The 25235-nt window shown below is 43.9% G+C and overlaps 1 protein-coding gene across 1 annotated transcript in view; it reads left to right on the top strand.

Moving 5' to 3' along the window:
* LOC308293462 (receptor-type tyrosine-protein phosphatase S-like) overlaps positions 1–25235 on the top strand; it is a 300110-nt gene that overhangs the window by 164835 nt on the left and 110040 nt on the right. Inside the window, exon 6 of the mRNA XM_080735995.1 lies at positions 20111–20221. Within this exon, the coding sequence (XP_080592121.1) occupies positions 20111–20221 (111 nt within the window). The remainder of the gene's footprint in view (positions 1–20110; positions 20222–25235) is intronic.

The raw sequence follows: 25235 nt of genomic DNA, 5'->3' as shown, positions 1-25235 counted from the left end.
CTGTTGGTGGCCTTCTCAAGTCAGATAAAACTGTCAGGATTTCTCACTTTGTTTTGTTTTCTATTTTCCTCCTTTCCTCTCCTCTACTCCTGAGACATATTTTGTCTTCATGATTCCTTTTTTCATTTGCCCCCATTCTCTGTTTTTATTTATTGTTATATTTTTAAGACGCAATGTATTTAAACTTGTCTGCCTTTCTTACTCTTCATCCTATTCTGTCTCTCCTCCTCTCCCCACCTCCCACTCCTTTATCTCCCTTAACGACCCAGTCCTTTTTTTCTAATGTTCAAGTGACGCTTTCCGCTTTACACAAACCTGCTTCTATTAACCTAACCTTAACCTAACTATAACCTAACCAAACCTAACCTCACCCTAACCTGTAACCTAATTATAACCCAACACCTCAACCTCACCCTAACCTTAACCTAACTATAACCCAACCTTAACCTTATCCTAACCTTAACCTAAATGTAACCTAATCTAACCTAACTATACCTATAACTCCTCAACTAAAAAACTCCAGCTAAACTGAAGGAAAAGAAAAGTGACCAGCTTCCTGCGGCCCCCCCTAAACAAAACTCTTAACTCTTTAACAACGTAACCTACCCAGAATCCTCTGCTCCTCTTCCATGTATTATTGTGACAGCTGATGACACAGCCTGTGAAATTATTTTAGACGTGACGTTAGTCGGAAAGAAATCATTGCAATTTCACTTTTTTCCCTGGTTTTTCAAAGACACCCACAGTTAATCAGTCCCATGCTATGCATATGCTGTGCTCTGTAATATGTTATTATTGTTATAACAATATTTACGACAGGTTTACAGAGCAAATACATTTACTGTCACTAACAAGGAGTTATCGGAAGTGTTTCTTTTTCTGAAATGATCTTAAAAGTGGTTGGCAAAATTGGCTTGCATCCTTGACAATTCGTGAAGGTTCTTGCCAGAATTGAAAGTGGTTAAAAATAGGAGCCGTTGATACATTGCATAACTCTGACAGTCTCTATGGATAATAACAACTCACTTAGCTATAATGGCGCCAAGGTGCCATTACCTATTCAGTTGGCAAAGCTCCCAAATGAAAATGTCATTTTACTTCACCTTGACTGTGAGTCCCAAATTCAAGATTTGTGTTTGTCCTTGAGGTTTAGGAATGTAATAACTAGGAACACAGTGCACAGCAAAGCAGGGGAGGTGTGTATGTATATGTATGTATATGTATACATACGTATACATGGACATACAGTATATGTGGGACATTTGAATACCAGATTTGAAGCTACAGCCACAGCTTCCTTCCTTCCCTCAGCGCTGGTCTCACAGAGGACATGGTGGTGGGACTCAGTATGCAGGCGAGGTGCAGCGGTCTGACCAGGACAAAATCTAATCTCCCTTCCACTAATGGATTGAATGGCTTTTGGAAATTGCCAGCACTGTTTTACATCTTAAACACAGGAGACTCCGCTGCCTCCGCTGTGTTCTGAGCAGCGCTGTCCGTGATGATGATGATGATGACGATTTGCTTTTGTTTGGGCCAAAGATTGGTTGACAGTGAGCACTGACTGACAGACAGGCACACACACCTGTTTAGATAGATATGTGTAGATGTAAACACGCACACTCCTAACTGAGTGCATCGCTCACGCTCACACACACGCACGCACACACACAGAGACACACAACCGTGAATACATACAGTATACAGTATATATCCACATTCTTAATCAAGCATGCATATGCACACACTCGGCAATGGCTCAGGAGGTAGAGCGGCCGCTTGGGAACCGGAAGCTTCCCAGTTCGATCCCGGACTCCCCCAGAGTTAGTGTCGAAGTGTCCTTGAGCAAGACACTAATTGCTCCCGATGAGCATTTTGGTGCCTTGCATGGTCTCCTCGGCCATCTGGGTATGAATGTGTGAGTGAATGTAATGCGCAATCATTGTAAATTGCCTTGGATAAAGGCGCTATATATAAATGCACCATTTACCTTTTACCATATTACACTCGCACGCGCACCGTGTGCACACACCCTGACTCGGTTGGAGGCGGTGTGAACTCTTGACCCCCCTGGCCCCCTCGCTGTGTTAAGTAGGCCAGCTCTTCTGGGCTGGCGACGCCCTGCTGGCGCTCTCAGGAGTCTGCCAAGGCCACCACCCTGTCATCCTGAAGAGAGCCATCTTCACATAGAGAGAGAGAGAGAGAGAGCAGCATGAAGGTAGACAGACAGAGGAGAGAGAGAACGAGACAGGCAGAGAGAGAGAAATAGACAGGCACGGAGAGAGAGAGAGATAATACCTAAACCAGTGTTTCTCAAACTTTTAAATTTCAAGGTCTGCCCTAAACTCTGATCCAACCAAATGGACTGCTGTTAGTTACAGACTTTGAGAAATCCACTTTGACAAGCATTGACCTAAACAGTAAATATCCTCAGTGCTAATTGATCCATTTGTAACTCAAATGCAAATGTGCAAATATTACGGGTCCTATTGGTAAACTTTTACACTAAGGGTAATTGTGTACAACTACTAAGCCAGCAAATCAATTTGAATATTTAACCCAAATTCTAAACCTGTGAGCTACATTGTAGACATGAAGGGGGGGACGGGGGACTGGCAGAGTGCCAGGGGTGCCATGTAAGAGTGGTGTTTGGCATATGTGACACTACGTGTCCTTGTTGAAACCAGATGTTGAGAACCTGTATTTTAAGCGCTAAAATAGGGGGAAAAAGGGCAGGGGGGAAAAAGATTGGGACAGAATGACAGATGGAGTGAGTGAGACAGGAAGGCATAAAGTCAGAGAGAGAGGGAGAGTGAGGGGGACAGAGAGGGAGGGCAAGGGGGCAAGGGGGCAGGGCCGGGTCAGACAGAATACAAGATGGGAAAGTAGAGCAGCGAAATGAAACCAGACAGACACAAAAAAAGATGAGTGCAGGGTCACAGTTCATCCGGGCTGCCTTCACCAGCCTTCAGCCCTGTCCGATAAGAGACACATTTTTAACACGGTAGCAATATGACTCGAGACTTCATTCAAGAGGCTCCCCACCACCACCACCACCACCACCAGTCCCTCAGCTCAATACTCTATACACACTGTGTGTGTGTGTGTGTGTGTGTGTGTGTGTGTGTGTGTGTATCCAGGGGTGTCGCACCAAATTCTGGCCCTGGGTACAAGGATTCACTGCGGGCCCCCCCTGAATGTTTTTCATAGGGGGAACTGGGAATTATTATGCATTGTTTTGTGCTTTAACTATTGAAAAATAGCAGATATACAAGCTGACAGTGTGGCACCGAATGCCACGCTGCGAGCTTGTAGATCTGCTATTTTTGAAAAATCATGAAAATTTGTGCAAGTCTTTGAATATTTCAAATCCTTCTAAGGATTTTTTTGAAAAATCTATGTTTCTATGTCAGTGGTGCTCAAATATTCTCATGTGAAGGACCACCAAAATGATATGTATTTGGCCACGGGCCCTCGTCTCAAAATATTTAGTTACAAATGTTCGCTTAAAAAATACATATATTTAAGATTTGTACACATTTTCACGACTTTCAAAAATAGCAGATCTATAAGCTCGCAGTGCGGCACTCAGTGCCACACTGTGAGCTTGTATATCTGCTATTTTTCAATAGTTAAGTGTTAATTCCAGGCCCCTCCACCTTGGGCCCTAGTAACTCAGTTCCACTTTTCCCCCTCTTGTGACGCCCCTGTGTGTGTGTGTGTGTGTGTGTGTGTGTGTGTGTCCCTGATGGGAGAATTGGCTTGCAGCAGCGAGGCGTACCGTATAACACCCCAACACGTAATCTCACAGTACACTACAGCAGGACGCATACAGTACATGCAGGCTGCTGTAAGCTGATAAAGTAGAGGAAGAGGCAGTCGATTGAATGACCAGAGAAGTGGGTGTGAGATGAGGTACAGATCCAGCCCGCCAGGCTTGCGGGAAATGGCGGTGACAAAACAGGGACATGAAATCTGAAGGCGGCGTTGCCTGAATGTGAGCGGCTCGAATTCTCACTTTGACCGATGGCGCTTTTCCACTGCATTTCATCACTGTGTCGCCATGGACTTAAAACGCTTGAGGCCCCTCCCCCCCAAAATAATCATGTGAACTGAGGACCCCTCTCCCACCCTGACAAGCATTTTTTGGTAAACAGATAAAATGTTTGCCTATAATTTATAATAACTTGCCAGATTGAAAGTGGTAAAGTTTAAACTTACCATCGTAAATCTGAAATGAATCAATATTGAGAGCAACTGCACAGCTGATTATAGCCTATTTTTCACCTAAATGTTATCAGAAACCATTTTATTGGACTGTGCAAGTTAGAGATAGTTTCCAGACAGCATTAGTGTTAGCATGAGCTTTAACTCGATCCATCGTGTAGCACTACAGGTCCATTTGGCTCCGTTTTGTTCATCCTCCGAATTACGGTGGTCCCGGTTTGAGAAACACTTTTACAACATTATGGTAAAACGTAAGTAAAGCTTGTATAGAGTCGAGTAGAGTTCAGCCAGTAGTACCATGCAGTGGGAAAGCGCCATTAGACACACTATGCCGAAATAATGTCCCCTCCAAAAGCCAGCCCGCCCTGTATTACCCACTCCCAACGACAGCACAGTATCATTGCATTTAACCCTGCCCCGTCCAAGGTCAATTGGCTGGGAAAAGAGGGCTTATGGCAGAGGAGCAGGCCTGTCAACTTAAGGCCAATCCTCTTTAGCCTTTGCCTTATCAACCAGAGGAGTGGCAATGATAAAACACACTTCTGTCTTTAACGTCCAGCTCAGCCAACAGGGCGCCGCTCCCTCCTCCTCTTAATATATCGTCTCTGTGTGAGGCAGAAACCTTGTATCGCCATATTTTGTCTATTTTTTTACAGTGGTGTAAAGTAACTTAGTAGATTTACTTAAGTACTGTACTTAAGTACAATTTTCAGGTATTCGTAATTTAAGTGTTTCCAATTTCCAATACTTTTACTTCTACTCCACAAAATCTCAGATCCAAATATTGAACTTTTACTCCACTACGTTTATTTGAAAACATTATTTACTAGTTACTTTGCAGATATCAAGTATGATATTATAAGACATACATAAACCACTTTAGCCCTATTTTATAACTTGACTATTTGAAAAAATAGCCGATCTACAAAATCACAATGTTGTGAGCTTGTGGATCTGCTATTCTCAAACATTATGTACTTTTACTTTGTGTACTTTAAGTACATTTTCATGCCAGCACTTTCATACTTTTACTCAAATACATTTTGAATTCCAGACTGGTAACAGAGTATTTCTATATTGCAGTATTGATACTGTTACCTGAGTCAAATATGTGAGTACTTTTTCCACCACTGGTTGTATGACATTGTATGGCAGTTTACAACGGATCGACTGGAACACATAGTTTTTTTTCTCCATTTGCTGTAAAGTAACAGCTCTGGACATACAAGGTTTCCACCCGACAGCGAGGATATATCAAAGAAAGAAAGAGATAGATAAAGAGTCCCATTGCACCTCTGTGAGACCGGCGGTGACGTCTTTGTTTCTGTGTCCGAGAGTCACGTCTAAAATAATCCTCTTGATTGTCACGGAGCCCCAGTGATCTTGTCCCCAGCACCTCAATGATTCAAACTGATGAGTTACACTGACGATGCTGTCTGTCTTTTGTCTCTGGTTCTTTGTTGTTTCTTCCAGAGAGTACCCCCATCCGAGGTAAGACTCTTATAAAACCCACCTCCTCCATAAAGAAAACGGCTTCTAACTAACACATAACCAAGACATAATAACCTCTTTAACGCTTCTCCACCCCTTTATCTGCGGGTAAACTACGGAAGATAGAGGGAGAGAGAGAGAGATCCAAAAAAAAGAAAACATGGACCCTCCGTTTAAAAGCATCAGCAACATCTACCTCTCCTGTTTCCAGGGAATGTGTCATTTATTTGTTCCTTGTTCTGTGTGGGTTGTGTGTTTGTGTGTGCGTGCGTGTATGTGTATGTCTCTGCTTTCTGTCCCGTTTTCCATTCCATTCTTTGGCGTGTTGTACCGTCATTTCCCAAGCTGTGTGTGTTTTGTGTCTCTCCCCCTCCCCTCTTCCTTCAACGCAGGGAAATCACTGAAAGATATGAATTGTGATGGGTTGTGTTGGATGGGACGGGGATGGGTGGGTGGGTGCGGGTTTATTAGCAGCCATTTGTTGTGGTGGTATATGTGTATGTGACATTTTAAATTGTTTGGACATGCAGCGGGTGGGGGGTTGATGACGGGGGAGGGAGTTCCATCTGTGTTGACTCAGCTATAGGCTTAATGAACGCGTAAACCATTCACAGCATCCAGGCTTGCACCTGTCCTCCCTCTCCGCCTTGAGATCCTCGCGTGTTTGTTTGCTGAGATAGGTGATGATGATGATGATGATGATGATGCCCCACATTATGTATGTTAATGTCCTGGTACCCCCACCACCACCCAACCAACACACACACGCGCGCGCACGCACGCACGCACGCACGCACGCACGCACGCACGCACGCACGCACGCACGCACGCACACACACACACACACACACACACACACACACACACACACACGGATCGTAGCAAGGGAGGCTGCAGGAACGCAAGTGGAGCCGAGCCCTCGCATAAATTACCTTTGATTTCATTTTCCCCTTTTCTCCTGTTGCTCTGCCTTGTGCATCACTGCTGCTCTGGAGAGAATAATATAAACCCTCTCTTTGTTTTGTGTATAATATGGCTTTGTCCCAGATGGATGTATTATACAGTATGTATGTACGTGTTTGCTGTAGGGATGGGGCCATATGAAAATTTCATGTCACGATTATTGTGACCGGAAAAAATGGTGATTTACGATATTAGAACAATAATCAAAATATCCCCATCATCCATAACCCTGGGGCAGAACATAAAAAATTGCCGATCATAAAAAATTGCCGATCTACAAGCTCACAACGCCTCGCAAAGAGATATGGTCGAGAGTGAAAAAAAAGACAAGCGCGTTATTTCCTGGTCTGTTTTACCAATTATAGAGGGTTTAAATGGTACCGGATATGCGTTTTTCATCACGATAAACGATAATAACAATTATCGTCCCATCCCTAATATACTGTATGTATGGCATGGGGCAAAGCGTATATAATTTACATTGGAAAACAAACAAACAGAGACAGATGTTATTGGGTTTTCCAGGATAGTGTGAAAATTGAGAATTTTGTATTGTTTTGGAATTAGGAAATTCCCACCCCCTGTAAAATCTATAATATGAACATTCTGTGACCCTTACTGCATGGAAATGTTACAAAATAAACGTGAAACTTCCACTTGAATTGACCTATACAGTATGAGTAGTGGGAGCAGCTTGGCGATATCAGGAGAGGGATTGAGGGAATTAGACTAAATGCACTGTACTTGGTGCGCGTCACGTCGCGATGCACAGTGAACTTGTAGATCAGCTGTTTTCTGTATTATTATTTTTTTGTTTTGAAATGTTCTACCGTATTATATTTTTTGTTTGTTCAATGAAATGCAAAATATGGACACCTGGGTGAAAGTGGTAAAAATATATATACTGTATTTCCCATCCCTGGTGAATTGTGTGTCTGGATTCAGACGCATATCTCACACCAGCGTGTAATTCTTGTTGATAAAGCTTGTATTTTTTATTCTGGGATTAGTCTAACCTGACTTCTTTCCAACAGGCGGGCAGGTAAGTGAACATCCTAATCTCTCATCTGAATATATCTGCATATTCAGCAGGATGGGATGTAAAAGCGCTTTGATTTCAGCCATTATGTGATTTTTTTCCCCCGTCTTTTCTTCATTATGGTTTAGGGAGGTGAGTTATTTGAACATCCCAGAGATTAAGATCTTCCATCCCATTGAGCTAAATCATTTCATACACCACGGGGTTCCACAGTGTCGAGTCATTGAACATCTTCATTTAAAACTTCGCCGTTGATTTCTTGGTATATAAAAGTTAAAAGCCGGTGACACCCGCCCCGCCGCAGAGCAGAAGTGCTCTGAAGTAGCAGTACCACGTGTGTATGTAGAAATACTCTCGAGTAAAAGTACAAAGGTGTTGGCATCAATATATATGGTAATTAAAGCACCAAAGTAAAAGTACAAAACTAAATCTAAAAGTAACTGGCAACTAAAGTTTTCAAATAATTGTAGTGGAGCAAAAAGTACAATAGCTGCCTCTGAGATGTGGAGTAGAAGTAGATTCAACATACTCAAATAACGTAATGCAAATAAAGTCCTTCAAAACTGTACATCGTCGTTGTCGGGTGGAAACCTTGTATGTCCAAAACCGTTCGTTTTTTTATCATTTATAAAAATGTACTAAATAGTGAAAACAGACGATCTACAAGCACACAACGCCTCGCACCATGAGGTGTTGTGTGCTTGAAGATCAGCTGTTTTCAGTACTTTTGTGCCGGCCTTGTCTGATGAAGCAGGCTTTACTTCGCGAAAAAACGTACAAATTTGAAACTTGGAGATATGAGGTTTTTGCCCGACAGTGACGACCTACTATAAGTGCAATACTTGAGTAAATGTGCTTAGTTACATAAACGTTAAAAGCCAGTGAGACTCACTCGCCGCAGACCCCCCACTGCTCACTCATGACAGCCCCCCCACCCCACCCCAAAATAAAATAAAATATAATACCCTGTCCGTGCGTTTGAATGAAAAGGTCCTGTGAATCACATCTCCGCCAACAAAAGCGAATGTGACTTATGAACTTGCATTTGCATAATGAGATTAGCTAGTATCCACAAAGGAGATCATCTTCGGTTTTTAGTTCTTTTAGGGTTTTTTCTTCTTTCTTTGGGTGCTTTTGCATACTGTAGCAGAAACGATGCAATCCCACACATGCACGCATGCACTGACACACACATCCAGCGACACACACACACACACGCACGCCGCGCCTAAACATCACACTTTTGCAGCACAGCCGTGTATGGAAATGTCGTGGCTAGCATGGGTAGAGGAGCCATTGTGACCAAGGTGATTTACAAGGACACAGGTGGTTTGCTGCAAATGCTCGAACATCAAAGAAAAAGAGGGGTGGGTACTTTTGTGTGTGTGTGTGTGTGTGTGTGTGTGTGTGTGTGTGTGTGTGTGTGTGTGTGTGTGTGTGTGTGTGTGTGTGTGTGTGTGTGTGTGTGTGTGTGTGTGTGTGTGTGTGTGTGTGTGTGTGTGTGTGTGTGTGTGTGTGTGTGTGTGTGTGTGCGTGTGTGCGTGTGTGTGTGGTTGAAAATAGAACCACGCCACCTGTTTATGGTACAGATTTAGGAAGGATGCATTCTGAGGGTTAGGGTTATAGGAGCAAGGAATGTTGATACAAGCAACGAGGAGTGCTAGGCGGGTTGAGGTAGAGCAGGGGTCTTCAATGTTTTTCAGCCCAAGGACCCCTTAGTTGAGAGAGAGATGAAGCAGGGACCCCCACAACCTTTTCATAGATTCCATATTTTCATTGTTTGACAGCACGAGCATCAGTGTATTTTGGATTCATGTTAATGTGGGTTTTCAGATATTTAACTACTTGAACCGTCAATACTTAATAAACTTGACCTTTCACTGTACTTAGTCTGCTCATTTCCCCCTCCAAAGCTCTTTGCCAAAAATAGCCGATCTACAAGCTCACAACGCCTCGCAGCGCTCAGAATATGGACGCTAGTGTTCAAGTGGTTAATATAAAAAAGGGGGAAAAAACTAGTTTCTATCACACAAAGATTTGGAGGACCCCCTGTAGTAACTCTGAGGAACCCCTAGGGGTCCCGGACCCCCTGTTGAAGACCCCTGAGGTAGAGTGTGTAGAGTTGAGGTACAACGTGAGGCGGAGTGAGTCTGCTGTTCTCCTGACAGAGGGGAGCAGGTCATTCCACACAGCCCGGGAGGGCAGCCAGGAGGAAGAGGAGGGAGAAGAGTCTGGGACACTTGGACCACGTACAAGTCCAGAGCTAAATAGCTGAGGTATTATCACCGCTGCTGCGGCGTTGCAGGTGGTGTGTGAGGTGGAAAAGCAGTACTAATAATCTCGACACCTTATTAAAGCTGGGAGAGCTGCAGGGGGGCTGGCTGTTGAGCCTCGTTTTCCCACCTCTAAATACATGGCTTCTTCACTTGGATTAGCAGGAGCGCCATTAAAACAATCCTTAAAAAACAAATGAGAAGGCTGACAAGCAGTCCTCCTCCTCCCCGACCAGTAGGAGCCAGCCAGGGGTGTCGCACCAAATTCTGGGCCCTCCCTGGGTACAAGGATTCACTGCGGGCCCCCCATGAATGTTCTTCATTGGAGGGGGGGTTTAACCCATGTAGTGCTTTAACTATTGAAAAATAGTAGATCTACAAGCTCACAGCGCGGCACCGAGTGCCACACTGCGAGCTTGTAGTTCTTCTATCTTTGATAAAATCGTGAAAATCTTTTTTGCCAAAACCTGTTTCCCATCTCAAAATATTTAGTTCCAGGGACCCCCCAGATTACCCAGAAGCAAAATTTGAGTTCGCTTAAAATATACATTCAAAGATTTGCACACATTTTCACGACTTTTAAAAAATAGCAGATCTACAAGCTCGCAGAGCGGCACTTGGTGCCGCGCTGTGAGCTTGTATATCTGCTATTTTTCAATAGCTTAAGTATAAAATACTTAAGGCCCCTCCACCTTGGGCCCTAGTAACTCAGTCCCACTTTTTACCCCCCTTGTGACGCCCCTGGAGCCAGCCATCCGCCGCCAATGTGACCTGTCACGGTGTCCTGCAGCAATAGACTCCCTACCTGGCTTGCCCGAAACACAAGTCACCCAGGATAAGTGTTTCAGTCCCCCCCCCAAAAAAAAAGTGGCTAAAATTAACAATGCCATTAACATCCGCTGCCATGCAAGACCTCCCGCGCACCGGAGCCCGGAGGCATGGCTAGGTGGCTTGACGGGCCGGACTCCCTACCTGCTTCATTACCGATCTGAACGGGAGCGTTTCGAGAGCACCAGATGGGCTCTGACAACAATGGACGTCATGTCTGCGGGGCCCCGGGTGCCCGACGCGCTCACTCTCTGCCCGACCTTGGGGCATCGACCAAGCGTGCAGGCCGAGTGGCAGCCTGGAGAGAGAGAGGAGAGAGAGAGAGAGAGAGAGAGAGAGAGGGAAGAGAGAGAGACATGCCAAAGAACGCTCTATTGCATGGGTCTTCAACGTTTTCAGGGCAAGGACCCCTTAATTGAAAGAGAGATGAAGCAGGGACCCCCACAACCTTATCATAGATTCCATGTAGTTTAATCGTTTGCGAGCACAGTCATCAGTGTATTTTGGATTCATGTCAATTTGTGTTTTCAGATATTTAACCACCGTTTATTAGGTAATTACCTAATAAACGTGACCTTTTACTCTGTACTTAGTCTGCTCTTTTCCCCCTCTACACCAAACCTCTTTGCCCAAATTAGCTGATCTACAAGCTCACAACCCCTGGCGGCACGAGGCGTTGTGAGCTTGTAGATCGTCTATTTTTGGCTACAGTTCTCAGAATATGGACACTAGGGTTCAAGTTGTTCATATAAAAAGGATTGGAAGATTTGGAGGACCCCCTGTAGTAACTCTGAGGACCCCCTAGGGGTCCCGGTCCCCCTGTTGAACACCCCTGCTCTATTACATCTATTCATAGTGTTGGTTTGTAACAATTCAAGTACACACTGCCTGGTAAACAGCCCTGCCTTCAAACAGGCCGGCCTCTGAGTGATTATGCTCTGTCTGCCCTGCTCTCTCTGTTCCGTGCGTTTGTTTTGTTTTGTTTTGTTTGCGTCTGCTCCGTGCGTTTGAATCTAAATAAACGGAAGAGAAAGGCTGAGAAAAAGAGAATTGGTTTTTCGGGGTGAAAGTGGTGAAAAAGAAAGATGAAAACAGAGCTATAGAGAAAGAAGCGGATTGCGTGGGAAAGAGAGATGGGGAAGAGGGGGAAAAAAGCTGTGGGAGAAAAGCAGAGAGAGTCCAGCCATTTGTTGATTGGCTAAACTAATCAATCAGGCCTTGCCAGTGTGAGCTAATTGAATTACAGCACTGGGACTGAGGGGTTCACGTGATGATGGCAGAGCCAGCTCGCCCCGCGCCCATGGCCACAGCCACTTTCTGAAATTAATCATCCATGCTGGTTCCTCTCCTCCCTTTCATCCCCCCATCCTTCCTTCCATCCATCCATCTGTCTTTCTGGTGTTGTTGGTACACATCCCACTTCTCCAACTCTCTTCTCATCTCTCTCTCTCTCTCTCGCCGTCCACCTTTTCAGTTTCTAAACTCCGCTCCATCTGCTGTCTGTCTCTCTCCCTGTCTTCTTGGACACCGTCCTCCTCCCGTCACCTTCCTCCTCCTTCCCTCCCGTTGCTCTCATTCAGTCCAGCTCCAGGTGGTTCGGTCCAGGTTATTGCGTCTGTGGGTGCCAGAGTGGTCAGAGATGACCCCCTGTCCTCAACATGGTTCTGTGGCCAAGAAACAAGTGAAGGGAGTCATAAGGGTGTGTGTGTGTGTGTGTGTGTGTGTGTGTGTGTGTGTGTGTGTGTGTGTGTGTGTGTGTGTGTGTGTGTGTGTGTGTGTGTGTGTGTGTGTGTGTGTGTGTGTGTGTGTGTGTGTGTTGTCTTCTGTCTGCATAGGTGATGTCATTGCAGGGGAGAGTCTTTTCCCATTGTTTCGGACAGGACTTTGAGGTTTAGGTATAATTTCTGTGAAGTTAAAGGAGTAGTTCACCCCCAAAATGACTTTTTTTCGATTTATTACTCACGCCATGGAGACTTGAGTTCAATAATATTTTTAGTTTTTTGCCACATTCCTAAGACAAACAAATGTATTACAATCCGGAATCAATGGAGGTCAATTTACTATAGAGCATCGCAGTTGAAGCCCCACCCCGTCCTCACTCTGGTGTCGGAAGCGTTTTCTCCATTCATTTCTTGCATAGACATTTCATAAAGTATTTATTTAAACGTTTTTAAGCCTTGGACAAAGCCACCTCAGCTGGAGAGGAATCCTGACAATATTCTAATTTTTTTGAATGCAAAGATTAATTCGAAAGCTGAAAAAAAGGGCAGGGTACAAGACTGTGTACATCATTATTTTAAAAATTGCGGAAACTACACTCCCAGAATGCATTGCGAATGACAGTCTTGTTACCTGAAATATAGCCCTTAAATCACGCTCAGTTTAGTTATCCAGGCCAGCATATGGCCTGAAATGTAGTGATTGTCATCTCTGTGGACTCTCTTATCGTCATCTTTAACACATCATATTTGTAAAAGAAAGTATTCGCTCACAGAGTTCTGGTGAAGTGCAATAATCTGCCGGGCAGACAGGGGGCAGTAAGCTACTTCCGCGGTAACCGCAAGATATGTGAAAGAAGAAGAAGCTAGACCAATCACAGACGTCGTTTTTACGTTTAGCAGTATGGGAAATGCAGTTCTTCTCCGTGCGATCTTGATTAAAACGTGTTTTTACTAAAACTAGAGTGATTGCATACACACTCGGGGGTTCTACAGGAGCATATGGAACCATTTTACAACCACCAGCCTAGTGGTAAGTGTACATTGAATTGCTACGACTTTGTGGCTGATAATGAAAAACCCTATGGTAAATATGAATGGCCAGCTTGCTTCCGACACCTCACTGCGATGCTCTATAATCACATTTTTGTCTAAGGAATGCGACAAATACAAAAAATATATATATATATTATTGAACTCAAGTCTCCATGGCGTGAGTAATAAATAGAAAAAAAGTAATTTTGGGGTTGAACTATCCTTTAAGGTTAGGTTTAGGCATAGTGTTTGTGAGGTTAAATGTTAGGGTTTAGGCGCAAATGGGGCGACACACAAATGAAAGAGGGAGTCCCGCCAAGTCCTGTGATGATATTGCAAGGCCCCCAGTAATTGGCAAAACTTTTTACATTTTCTGTTGTAAAAAACAACAACATTCAAATGAATATGAATAGGAACATAGTTGCAAAGCTCCATTGCCAGGAGTCTGTAGACAAACTCTGCGTGTATTTCCAACTTCCCAACATGCCAGAGAAAAGATAATTTCTAGGGCTTTATAGGAACCCCCCAGCCTTCCCCACATCCTTTGTTTTATTTGTGTGAAACCGAGAGAGGAAAACAGAGAAGAAAATGCCGATAGCTGCCGCACTTACGCTGGCAAGTGACAGGATGCCCGGGGCACCCGGGAGTGTAATTATTCAACATACTGTACATATAAAATAGTATTTAAAAACCAGACACGAAAATTGAGATGAAAAGAGAGTGCTAAAGTACAGTGTGCGTGCGCATGTGTGCGCACTTGGATGAATATACTTGTGAGGGCCAAATCAGACATTATGAGGACCATTTTCCTGGTTGTTGTATGGTTAAAAAATATATACTGGTATACATATTTTAGTTAGGCTTAACACTAGGAAATAGTTAGGATTAGACGCTTTTAGAGGTTACATTTTGGGGTTAAGTTTGGAGTAGATGTTCAAGCTCACAACGCCTCTGAGATGTAGTGGATGTATTCCAGTCTGTAAAAAAGCCCTTTTAAAGACAGTTGTCTGTCTAATATGTTTATTATCCGTCTTTAAATGGACCACACAAGCAGAGAGAACCACTCCAAAATTACCGTAGGTTTAATGGAAGCGCGGGGTGGAAAAACGGTGGCCAATAACAGCTGCGTGTTTCAGTTACTGAACAGGCTTTTCTTTCCTTCTGAATAGCCGTGGTTCTCCATGAAAGTGATTGCATTCTTCTTCAACAGAACGCCAGATTAGAACTGAAATCAGCATATCGTCACTGTCGTGCAGAAACGTCTTATCTCCATATTCTAACTATGGTTTATTTGCAGATTCAGATTATTAATACAAAATATACCTATTTTGAAAAATGTTACTACTGTACCTTTGGTACTTTTTTGTAATTTTACTCCATTACAATTTTGAATACAGGCGGTTTAGTTATACATTTGTTAACAAAAAGAAAATTCTGTAATTGGTGCACTACTTCCAAGGAATTACACAAAGGACAAGTTCAGTTTATTCCTTCTCTCTCTCTCTCTCTCTCTCTCTCTCTCTCTCTCTCTCTCTCTCTCTCTCTCCTTCTCTTCTTTCTCTCACTTCTTCCCTTTCTCTCATCTGTCTCCTAATAGCCATCTCTCGTTTATTGCAGCCATTTTTGCCTTCTTCATCATCCTCTCTCTTCATGTTCCTCTCTGTGTTCTCTCTTCCTCCCTTTGACTCTCCCCATCCCTTCACCCTTTTCCCTAAACACACTCTCCACCCTCTCTCTCTCTCTCTCTCTCTCTCTCTCTCTCTCTCTCTCTCTCTCTCTCTCTTTCCTCTCCCTTGTTGCCTGACTGAAGGAAGTGTCTATGTTTGAAATAATGCTTTTAAAGTGTGTAATGAAGCCTGTAGGGACCCAGCGCCTCAGCGAGAGCCCTTCACCCAACCAACCACCACATTAAAAACACCCTCATTCCTTCCCTCAAACCCTCTTTCTCTCTCTCTCTCTCTCTCCTGCCACCAAAGTGCAGTCCACCGGGTCCTCCGGTGCCTTTTTAATTACTTCTTAATTAATTCTTCGCCATGGCTGTTTTATTTGTCTCACTGACGCAAGGTTTTATATATCTTTTCCGGGCGCATTTGTCATCTCTCTAGGCGGCAGTGGCGGGGAGTCCCCTTCAGATGACCTCGATGCAGTATCACAGTTAAAGGATTATTATTATGGGTTTGCTCGGTAGCGCCATTTAAGCCTGTAGTTTATACTTCGTAATAATGACGGTGTCGCATACGCAACGTATAAGCTCACAACACGTTGAAGCCGCAACATGTTGTGAGCTTGTAGATCGGCTAAGAGTAAATTGGGCGTATTAGGCCAGTCGTTCTCAAAGTGGATTCAAGCCAAGGGACTTTGTGGGTTCCTTTATGGGGGTCTAAATTGACCCATACAAGTCTGTAACTCTGACAGTATACAAATGGAACCAAATGAACCCTAACGGGACCATTTGGTTCCATTTGTATACTGTCAGAGATAAAGGGAGACCTTGAAATGTAAAAAAGAAACATACAGTGTTTGAGAAACACTGTATCAGGCTACTGTGATGCTAGGAGTAGCTATAGGCTGTGTGCCAAGGAGTGTGTGCACGTTTTCACTCCAACCATTGGACTGAAAACGAATTGTGATGGAGATTAAACCTTTTGCTAGATTCCATAGATGACTTCATAGACTTCATAGTTATTTTTTCCACATTATCTTTTTCTATTATGTTGGATTCCCTCTGAGGATCCCCTGGTGGTCCCTGAACGCCCCTTTTGAATGAAGACCCACGGTCAAGAAGAAGTAGGAGCTTTTTACTCCCACCAGCAGAAGTTTACTTCCGTAGGCCCGAGGATTCCAAAACTCAACGAGGTGTTTACCAGTGGTGGCCAGGCCCCCTGGCAGAGCTCTGTGGAACAGCCTGCCAGAAGCCCGACTTCATGTGCGGTCCCTCATTTTCATTTTTTTGTGTGTTGCTCTTTTCCCTGGCAGGGGTGTCACAAGGGGGGGGAAAGTGGGACTGTGTTACTAGGGCCCACACCACAGAGCTCACAGCGAGGCACTCGGTGCCGCGCTGTGAGCTTGTATATCTGCTATTTTTCAATAGTTAAAGCACAAAATAATGCGTAATAATGTGTTAGTGAGTCTAACTGGGTTAAACCCCCTCCCCTATGAAGAACATTCATGGGGGGCCCGCAGTGAATCCTTGAACCCAGGGCCCAGAATTTGGTGGGACACCCCTGTTCCTTGGCATCAAGGTGCATTTTTTTGTTGCTCTTTTCCCTGGCATCAAGGTTCAAGAGGCCTCTGAGTGCCGTCCAACCCGCCAGCCGCCAGGTTGGCACTCGCTGTCTCCAGCTCACATCAAATAGATCAAAATCTAGCTCCCAACGTGTGTGTGCACACACGCACGCACACACACACGTAAGAGCCGGTGTCCGCCACCTGTGCTCTTGTGCAGTCAGATATTTTCATTTGGCACATTTACCACTAGATATACGACTCTCCATCAGGGACTGGGATTATCTGAGCCTGTTGAGCGACAGGGAGAGAGAGGGAGAGAGAGAAAGAGACAAATGGACAGATAGTCGTCTGATCCGCCGCTAGATTCTAGTGGTTGCTGTTCAAATATGTCCTCGTATAGAATCACAGGTGGACAGATGCTCCTCAGGGAGCGCTAAGCCGTCTGCTGCCGAGATGCAAGCATGACTAATACACATGAATACTAGCGGTGCAATAGTTAATAAAACTAATTGATTTAATCGATTTTAATCAAATTAATTATGATATGTCTGGGGGGCTTGTAGATCAGTTATTTTAGCAATTTTTGTTTGACACAAAGTATAAAATAGTCCAGGACTTCAGTGGTTTAATCAGACCAGTTGATTATTTAAAAAATGATATATATATACAGCAACGATATGTATAGGTAACGGTACTTAGTTAGTTGCCTCCCGCCGGCGGCCCGGTGTGGCCGGTGATGGAAGAGGGCTACACGGCACGCCACTGTGCTGCAGGGAGCCGCTCCGGCCCTGCGCTCCCCCGCTCCGCCTCATCCACGATGATTCCTGGCTAAACGCTAACGAGCTGTGGGTGCTCTGTCTGTCAGCGGAGGCCTCCGCCGCAATCCGTCTGTCTGCCGCTCCGCTCCGCATCACACCGCACGCCCAGACCAGACCAGAGCAGAGCAGACAGGACGGCCAGCAGCAGCTCTAATGATATCATCAGGAAGTGCCGTCAACATGCGCTAACGAGGACTGATCTGATGGCCCGTTGTTAAGCCTCTCTCGCCGCCGCCGCCTCCTCCTCCCGCGTTCGTCTTCTACCGCAGTGAGAGGAGGCTGTGTGTGTCTGCATGGCTGTAGTTGCCTTTTACCAGGAGGCGGCATGAACATGTCCTGTTTCCCAGGTCGGTTTCTAATCATAGCTCCGTTTGATTGGCTTCAGCAGCAGATTTGAACAGGGAAAAGCATATTGTCACTGTCGTGTCGGGCAGAAACTTTGTGTCTCTCCAGGTTTCGAGTTTGTATGTTTTTTCCGCGAAGCGAAGCCCTGCTTCACCATGCAAGACTGTCGCACAAAATTAGTGAAAACAGCAGATCTATCGTCTTATAAGCGTCTTGTAATTTAAAACAAGTGAAAATAGCTGATCTACAAGCACACAATGCCTAACGGAGGCGTTGAGTGCGTGTAGATCAGCTATTTTCACTTGTTTTAAATTACAAGACGCTTATAAGACGATAAATACCAAAAGAACGGTTTTGGACATACAAGGTTTCCACCCAACAACAACGATTCGAAGGTGTCCTGTGTTTCAGTCAAAGGAACGAGGCCGCCGATGGCCTAGTGGTTAATGACTGACGGCCTTTTCCGCTTGTCACTCCCTGTCTTTCTCTCTCTGTTTCCTGTCATTCTTCTACTATCCAATTAAGGCAGAAAAGCCAATAAATAAATAAAGTCAAGCAAACGATGCTATGAGAAAACTTGACCCCGGCACGGGAAACAAGAACGCCACCTTCAGTCATGCACAGAGCCTATACATAATTATACAGTATAAATAAATAAATACGTACATAAATACATAATAATTTAGGGGTCCTTGACATGGGGAAAAAAGTTTGAGAACCGCTGATTTAATGGACTTGGAAAAAAAGAAAACATACAAAATAATATCTTTTATTGCAGCGAGAATGAGTTATTGCACAGCTGGCAGTTCTCTGGGCCGTGGGACTGTGTTTGCTGTGCTAAGCAGCAGCATCTCCTTGTTGCCACTCCTCATTTGCACACACCGACAAACCATCACATCTGAGGAACTCTCCCATGACCCCCCCACCACCCCCACACCCAGTGGTGTAAAGTAACTAAGGACATTTACTTAAGTACTGCACTTTAAGTACAATTTTGTTTTTTCTTCTCCACTATATCTCAGATCCAAATATTGTACTTTTACTCCACTAATTCTTTTTTGAAAACTTTAGTTACTAGTTACTATGCAGATATGAATTACTATATTACACTTCAGCCCTATTTTATACATAGGGACGCGTTGTGAGATTGTAGATCTGCTATTTTCAAACATTTTTGTACTCTTACTTTTGGTACTTAAGTGTGTTTTGATGCCAATACTTTTGTACTTTTACACAGGCCTTTTACTTGTATCAGAGTACTGTATGTTTATATTGTGGTATTGCTACTTTTACTTAACTAAAACACCGGAGTACCTTTTCCACGACTGCCCACACCTCACCCCACCACCACCCGGCACATGGTGAGTGCTACGCAAGGGCTAATACGTCCATTTGAATCAATCGCCAGGCTCATTTTCATCCCACACGTATTGTTACACCGGGTGTTCAACACGAGAACTCTTGAGTCCTACACGTGTTAAACACACACACCGCCCGGCTGCAAATAGGTTCTGACTTATTCAGTTCACACGTTTATTTATTTAAATTCCTCCTCGACCCCTTTTCTTTTTTCTCTCTCTCTCTTTTTCTTACTCCGTCCTTCTTCTCTTGAACCTGTGGTTGGCCTAGTACGGGCCGGGAGCACAACAACATGGGTGCTTTTCGTGACGTTAGGCTTCATACGGCTCAAATAACAGCTTTCTTCTGACATAAAAATGAAAAATGAATGAAGATATACCCAGTGTTGAAGAGTAAAAAAGTACATTTCGTCGGGTAGAAACCTTGAGCTCCATATTTTTTGTGTTTTTTGTTTGTTTGTTAATAATATCTGCTTTATTCACTTTGAACATTTCTGGAAAATCTTAGATTTTTTTTAACTAAGTACTCCTGGTAATTTAACCCAAGTACAATTTTTACGGACCAACATAGACTTGTAGTGGAGTATTTGAACCGGGAGTATCTATACTTCGACTCAAGTATTGTATACTGAGGGCTGAGTACTTTGTTCCACCAGTGAAGGATACCCTCCGTTAAGAGGGATTGGGTTTTCAGATTGACTAATTTTCTCTCTCTCTCTCTCTCCTGTCGTTCTCTCTCTCTTCTCTCTCTGTGTGTGTTTGTTTTATGGTTGTGTCGTTTTCCCAGGTGCCCTGCAGATCGAGAACAGCGAGGAGACGGACCAGGGGAAGTACGAGTGCGTGGCCTCCAACGTGGAAGGCGTGCGCTACTCCTCCCCTGCTAACCTTTACGTGCGAGGTAGGGAGAAACCCGGTCCCACGGCCAGGGGCCACAACAACAACAAAACAAAAACACACAAGTACCATTACAAATCAGTCTTTTATACAGTGATTACTGTTTGTATTCTCTCCCAAGAAGTTGTAAATTACAAAGGAACTGTATTTTACAAAAAAGTAACCCAAGTAATATTAAATCTTTAATCTGTAGTACTGATGCTTGTAGTAAAATCGTCGCTGTCGGGCAGAAACCTTGTATCTCCAAGTTTCAAATGTGTATGTTTTTTCGTAAAGTAAAGCCCTGCTTCATCACACAAGGCCGTTGCACGAAAGTAGTGAAAACAGCCGATCTACGAGCACACAACGCCTCGCGGTGCGAGGCGGTGTGTGCTTGTAGATCGACTGTTTTCACTACTTTAAATCATTTTTAAAATGATAACTACAAAACAAACGGTTTTGGACATACAAGGTTTCCACCCGACAACAACGAAATGTAACTTTGATATGCAGTGAAAGCGTTCTTCCTGAATTTCAAGGTTTTGTAACTGATAACTCTTGCTTCTTGTGTTGATGCTATAACGCTGCGTTCTGTTGTCTCTCACTTGCCTTCCCCAACACTTACTTGGAAGGAAATGTGTAGCCTCGTCCAGCCGTATGTCTTTGACTTGACGTATGACTTTTATGTCCGATGTTAACAAGCCTTTAAATGTGTTGATCGATGAGATGTTGACTCCCGAACCCCCCCATACTCTCCCCTCACCCACCCACCCACCCAACTCAACCCCCAACCAACTAACAACCACCCACCCACCCAACCCTACTACCCCCGCCCAGTCCCCAAACCCTTATCAAAGTTTACCGATCCCCCCCTCCCTCCCCCTTCCCCCCACAAAAAGAGTCCCCTGAGAGACTTCTTTTTGATTAGGTTCTTCCAGGGTTCTTGCGGGAACTCGACGGTAAGTCTCGATTTTGATTGAGTGGCAAGGTCGTACGCGGCCACCAATCAAAATCAGAAAGCCCCCCCCACCCGAGTCTTTCTTCTACTCCAGATTCGGGGGGGCACATTTTTTTTAAAGAAAGGATTGTGGTGGATTTATATTGGAGGGGAGAAAGTGGTGCCAACACAATCAGTTTGGAAAATGCTCTTTATCACAGTTAAACATAGAGCACTTAACTCCTGCTTTGTTGGTGGGTTGATCTGGAGTGTAAATCCATAGTATTTCCCCGCACAACAGCTGGGGTTAATGTCTCTTAGAAACCTTTTTAAAGTCAGCAGCAGTAGTTGTTTTTTTCTTCTTCTTTTTCAAGCTGGAATGTTCTTGAGGAAAGTGGAGATATAAAGAAAAACAACCAGTCCGAGGGACTGTTGGGTTTCTTTAAGAACACACAGGCAATGAAGACAAAAGTCCATAACCGCTAATGGTAAACGACAGGCAGAATCCAGACGAGCGAGCGTTAATAAATTGAGGCTGATGCATTTGCGGGCGGATGTATTATTTATTTTTTGGCTCGTATTAACCCATTTAGGCCTAGAATTATTGAATGCTTTAACCAGTGAAAAATAGCAGATATACAAGCTCACAGCGCGGCACCGAGTGCCGCGCTGCGAGCTTGTAGATCTGCTATTTTTGAAAAAGTCGTGAAAATGTGTGCAAATCTTTGAATATATGTATTTTCAAAGCGAACGTTTGTAACTCAAATCTTGCTTCTGGGGAGGGTCCCTGGAACTAAATATTTTGAGATGGGGGTCCGTGGCCAAATAAATATCATTTTGGGGGTCCTTCACATGAAAAAGTTTGAGAACCACTGACATAGTAGTCTCTCAAGAACAGACTAACTGAGCTCCAGTTGAAAGTGAAAAGGACCTTTTCTTTGACGACGGCTAGCCGGACTGACATAGAAACATAGGGTTTTTCAAAAAACCTTAGAAGGATTCAAAAGACACCTATAGAATCGGGTCAAAATTCTTATTTTCACGATTTTTCAAAAATAGCAGATCTGCAAGTTCGCAGCGCAGCACTCGGTGCCGCGCTGTGAGCTTGTATATCTGCTGTTTTTCAATAGTTAAAGCATAAAATAATGATACACAACAATAGCGTACCCGTTCTGAACGGGTTAAAAAAAGATGCCCGTGCACAGTCGCGCGCTCCACTCAGTTTGTTCACTCCGCTGTGTACCAAATAACTTTGTTCCCGATAAATAATTCACGGCCCTGACATTATAAAATGGGTCAGGGAACCGCTTTTTCATTATTATTGCGATTATCATACCCTCTGAAGTAGCTCTGTAGGGGGAGAGAGATCTCCTCTGTGAGGGGGGAGGGGGAGGGTGGAGGGTGGAGGGGGCTGAAATGAAAACAAAAACCCCCCCTCCTCGATGATATGATTAGCGCCTCGTCTCCAACCAGCATCCATCACCGGGGCAAACACAGTCTCTGCTGCAATACGCCCAGACACTCCAAGTGGAGTAGCTACTGTACTGTATATCCACCTTCCTTCCTTCCAACACGGCACAGCGAGTGAGGAAGGAAAATTAAGAGGGGCCCTGCGTGCAATTATTGTGGAGAGCTCCAGAGAAGAGATTAAATGGCAATAATGGGAGCACTTTGTCGACGCAGCATGGCAATATTAGCAGTTTGTCAGATAGAGACAGTTCTAGCCTTAGATCAATGCCAGCAACCCGTGCAGTTACCATAAGTCAGGGAAGGGGAGGGGAGGGGAGGGGGAGGTTCTCGTCCCCGTTGAGGGCTCGCGATCAATTCCATTGGGTGTTCACTACTTTGCAGCATCCACCACCACCAGCACCACACATGTTTTTTATGCCTTGATGGTGTCCAACTTTTGTCTGTTTTCAGTTTACTCAGTTTTGTCAATCGATTTTCTGATATTTGATGTTGACTATGTTTTTGTTCACGAAGCAAAATTGCACTCGAGATTAGCAGCTGTGGCGGGGACAATTATTTCAGACAAATACATTTGTGTACAAAAACGACAACAAAACAATCTGCATATTACATCAGAAAAAAAAATAATAATGCAAAAAACAAACCTCAGTGGGACTGAAATGATAGCAGCACTGATTGGCCTCCAAAGGGAACTCTATGAAATCAGCCCACGTGGGGACACAATAAAAAGCCACAGCTGCTAATTTCAGCCCAAACTGTGTCTTTTCTTTTCAATCTCTCATTGGTTTTCTTTGATTTCCTCTTTATTTGGTTTCCTTCTCTTAACCCAAAAAAGCAAATAACATGCAGCTGCCACGGTGAGCTACTGCACTCACCGGTGGCTATAAAAGGGAGCTCTTTGAATTTTGATCATGATATGGTACGCTTGATTTAACCCCAGTGGCAGCGACACCATTTTTTCCCCCCTTCCTTCTCTTAACCAAGCGACAGCACGGCCACTGGGGTGAATCTGATTGTTTTGAGGTCAAAGCTTATTTTAAGGGGGCAGGCTGAGTTTACATTTGAAGACGGGGGTGTCACTGATAGCAGGGACAAGGGAGAAAAGGGAAGGAGAAAAAAAAAAGGATTAAAAAAAGAAACAAAAACAAAACAGAAATGTAGCTGCAGCTAAACACCTTGAGGTGGCTTTTTTTACTCTCTCTGTGTTTCCCCTATTTTTCTCTTCTCCTCATGTCATTGTGTTCTGCATCAACCCCTTTACATCCCTCAGAGCTTCGAGAAGGTTGGTGTGTTTTTTCTTTTTTACTTTTTTTACCCACATACAAAAAAAATCAACATGTTTGAAAATTTTAGCTATATTTGCCTATTTAGCCTATATATACAAAGCTCGATTCTTTATACTAATTTGAAATAAATCCTAAACGATTAATCCAAACTGCTAAATGATTATGAAAGAAGGTTTTTCTTTTTGTTATTTTTTTATTTTTTACTTTTACTTTTAATTCCAAAGAAAAAATGATGAAAGCAAACCCGATTAGCTCGGGTTTTGTTTCTTTACTTTTATGTTTGCATTGTGGGGCCTTTTCTTGTTTGCATCCTTTGGTATTGCTTCTGCACGGAAAGGCTTTTTCTTGCACCATGTCTTGGAATCCCAGCACGTGGAAATAACGTAAAGGAACTGTTGCATGATGGGAGAATGTAACTGCGCTTGCATGCTTTGTACACAGAATTCCTTTGGCCGTTGTCTTTCTTTTCTTTTCCTGCATTCCTTGTTTCGTTGAAATGTTCCATTATCTCTCCTTGGTTGTCCCACAGACTTTTTCCCAGATACAAACCTTTGTTCATCAGCATTCTTTGTTGAGTTTAGTGATTATTGGTCCTGTGTATGTTGTGTGGTTTTGTTTTTCCTTTAGTTTTTTGGTTCTGTTCCTGAACTTCCTTTTCCGTTGAACACGTTTGTCCTTTTCGTGGTTTCCTTTTGTTGGTGGCGTTTTCCTTTTCTTCCTTTTGTTTACTTACTCAGTGATGCTGCTGCTTCTTGAGTCGCGGAGGATTGAACGTGAATGCCAAATGAAATACTTAGTGTGTGTTCAGCGCAGTGTTGCTGCCATCTCGTTTACGGTGATGCATTAACAAACAAAAACTAAAAACAGAATGAGAACTGATTGGGCCTGATTGGGGTTCAGTGGTGATTTCACACAGCCATCTTGGGATGTCTTTTACAGTGCCACGCGGATCAATAACAATATAATGACTTCGGCACTGCGTTTGCCGTCTCTAAACGACCACAAAGACAGCCTTTATTTTCAAAATGACGGCGACGAGACGTGATTGGATTTGTTGACTGACTGCCGTTTTCCTTCCAAAGCAGTCAGGGAGACTCAATCAAATTCTGATGTATTATTCATTCATCGGCCCCTTCTTCTCCCCCTGCGTTGAATGTTGGAATTGATTTCCAGATTGACGTAAGCCAAGTAATGAAGATTCTCAAATTGGAACTAAAGAAAGACTTGGCAGACTCTTTCTTATTTTCTATTTTTTTTTTTGTTTTCGACACATTCGTATCGTGGCTGTCATGGCGCCGGAGAGGAGAAGGGTGCCAAATGAGTTGTGGATCAATTGCGAGGGGCTG

Source organism: Nannobrachium achirus (assembly GCF_963921795.1).
Source record: "Nannobrachium achirus genome assembly, chromosome: 1".
In the NCBI taxonomy this organism is placed as follows: domain Eukaryota; kingdom Metazoa; phylum Chordata; class Actinopteri; order Myctophiformes; family Myctophidae; genus Nannobrachium; species Nannobrachium achirus.
The sequence above is the reverse complement of the archived record's forward strand: the minus strand, read 5'-3'. Positions and strand labels throughout refer to the sequence as shown.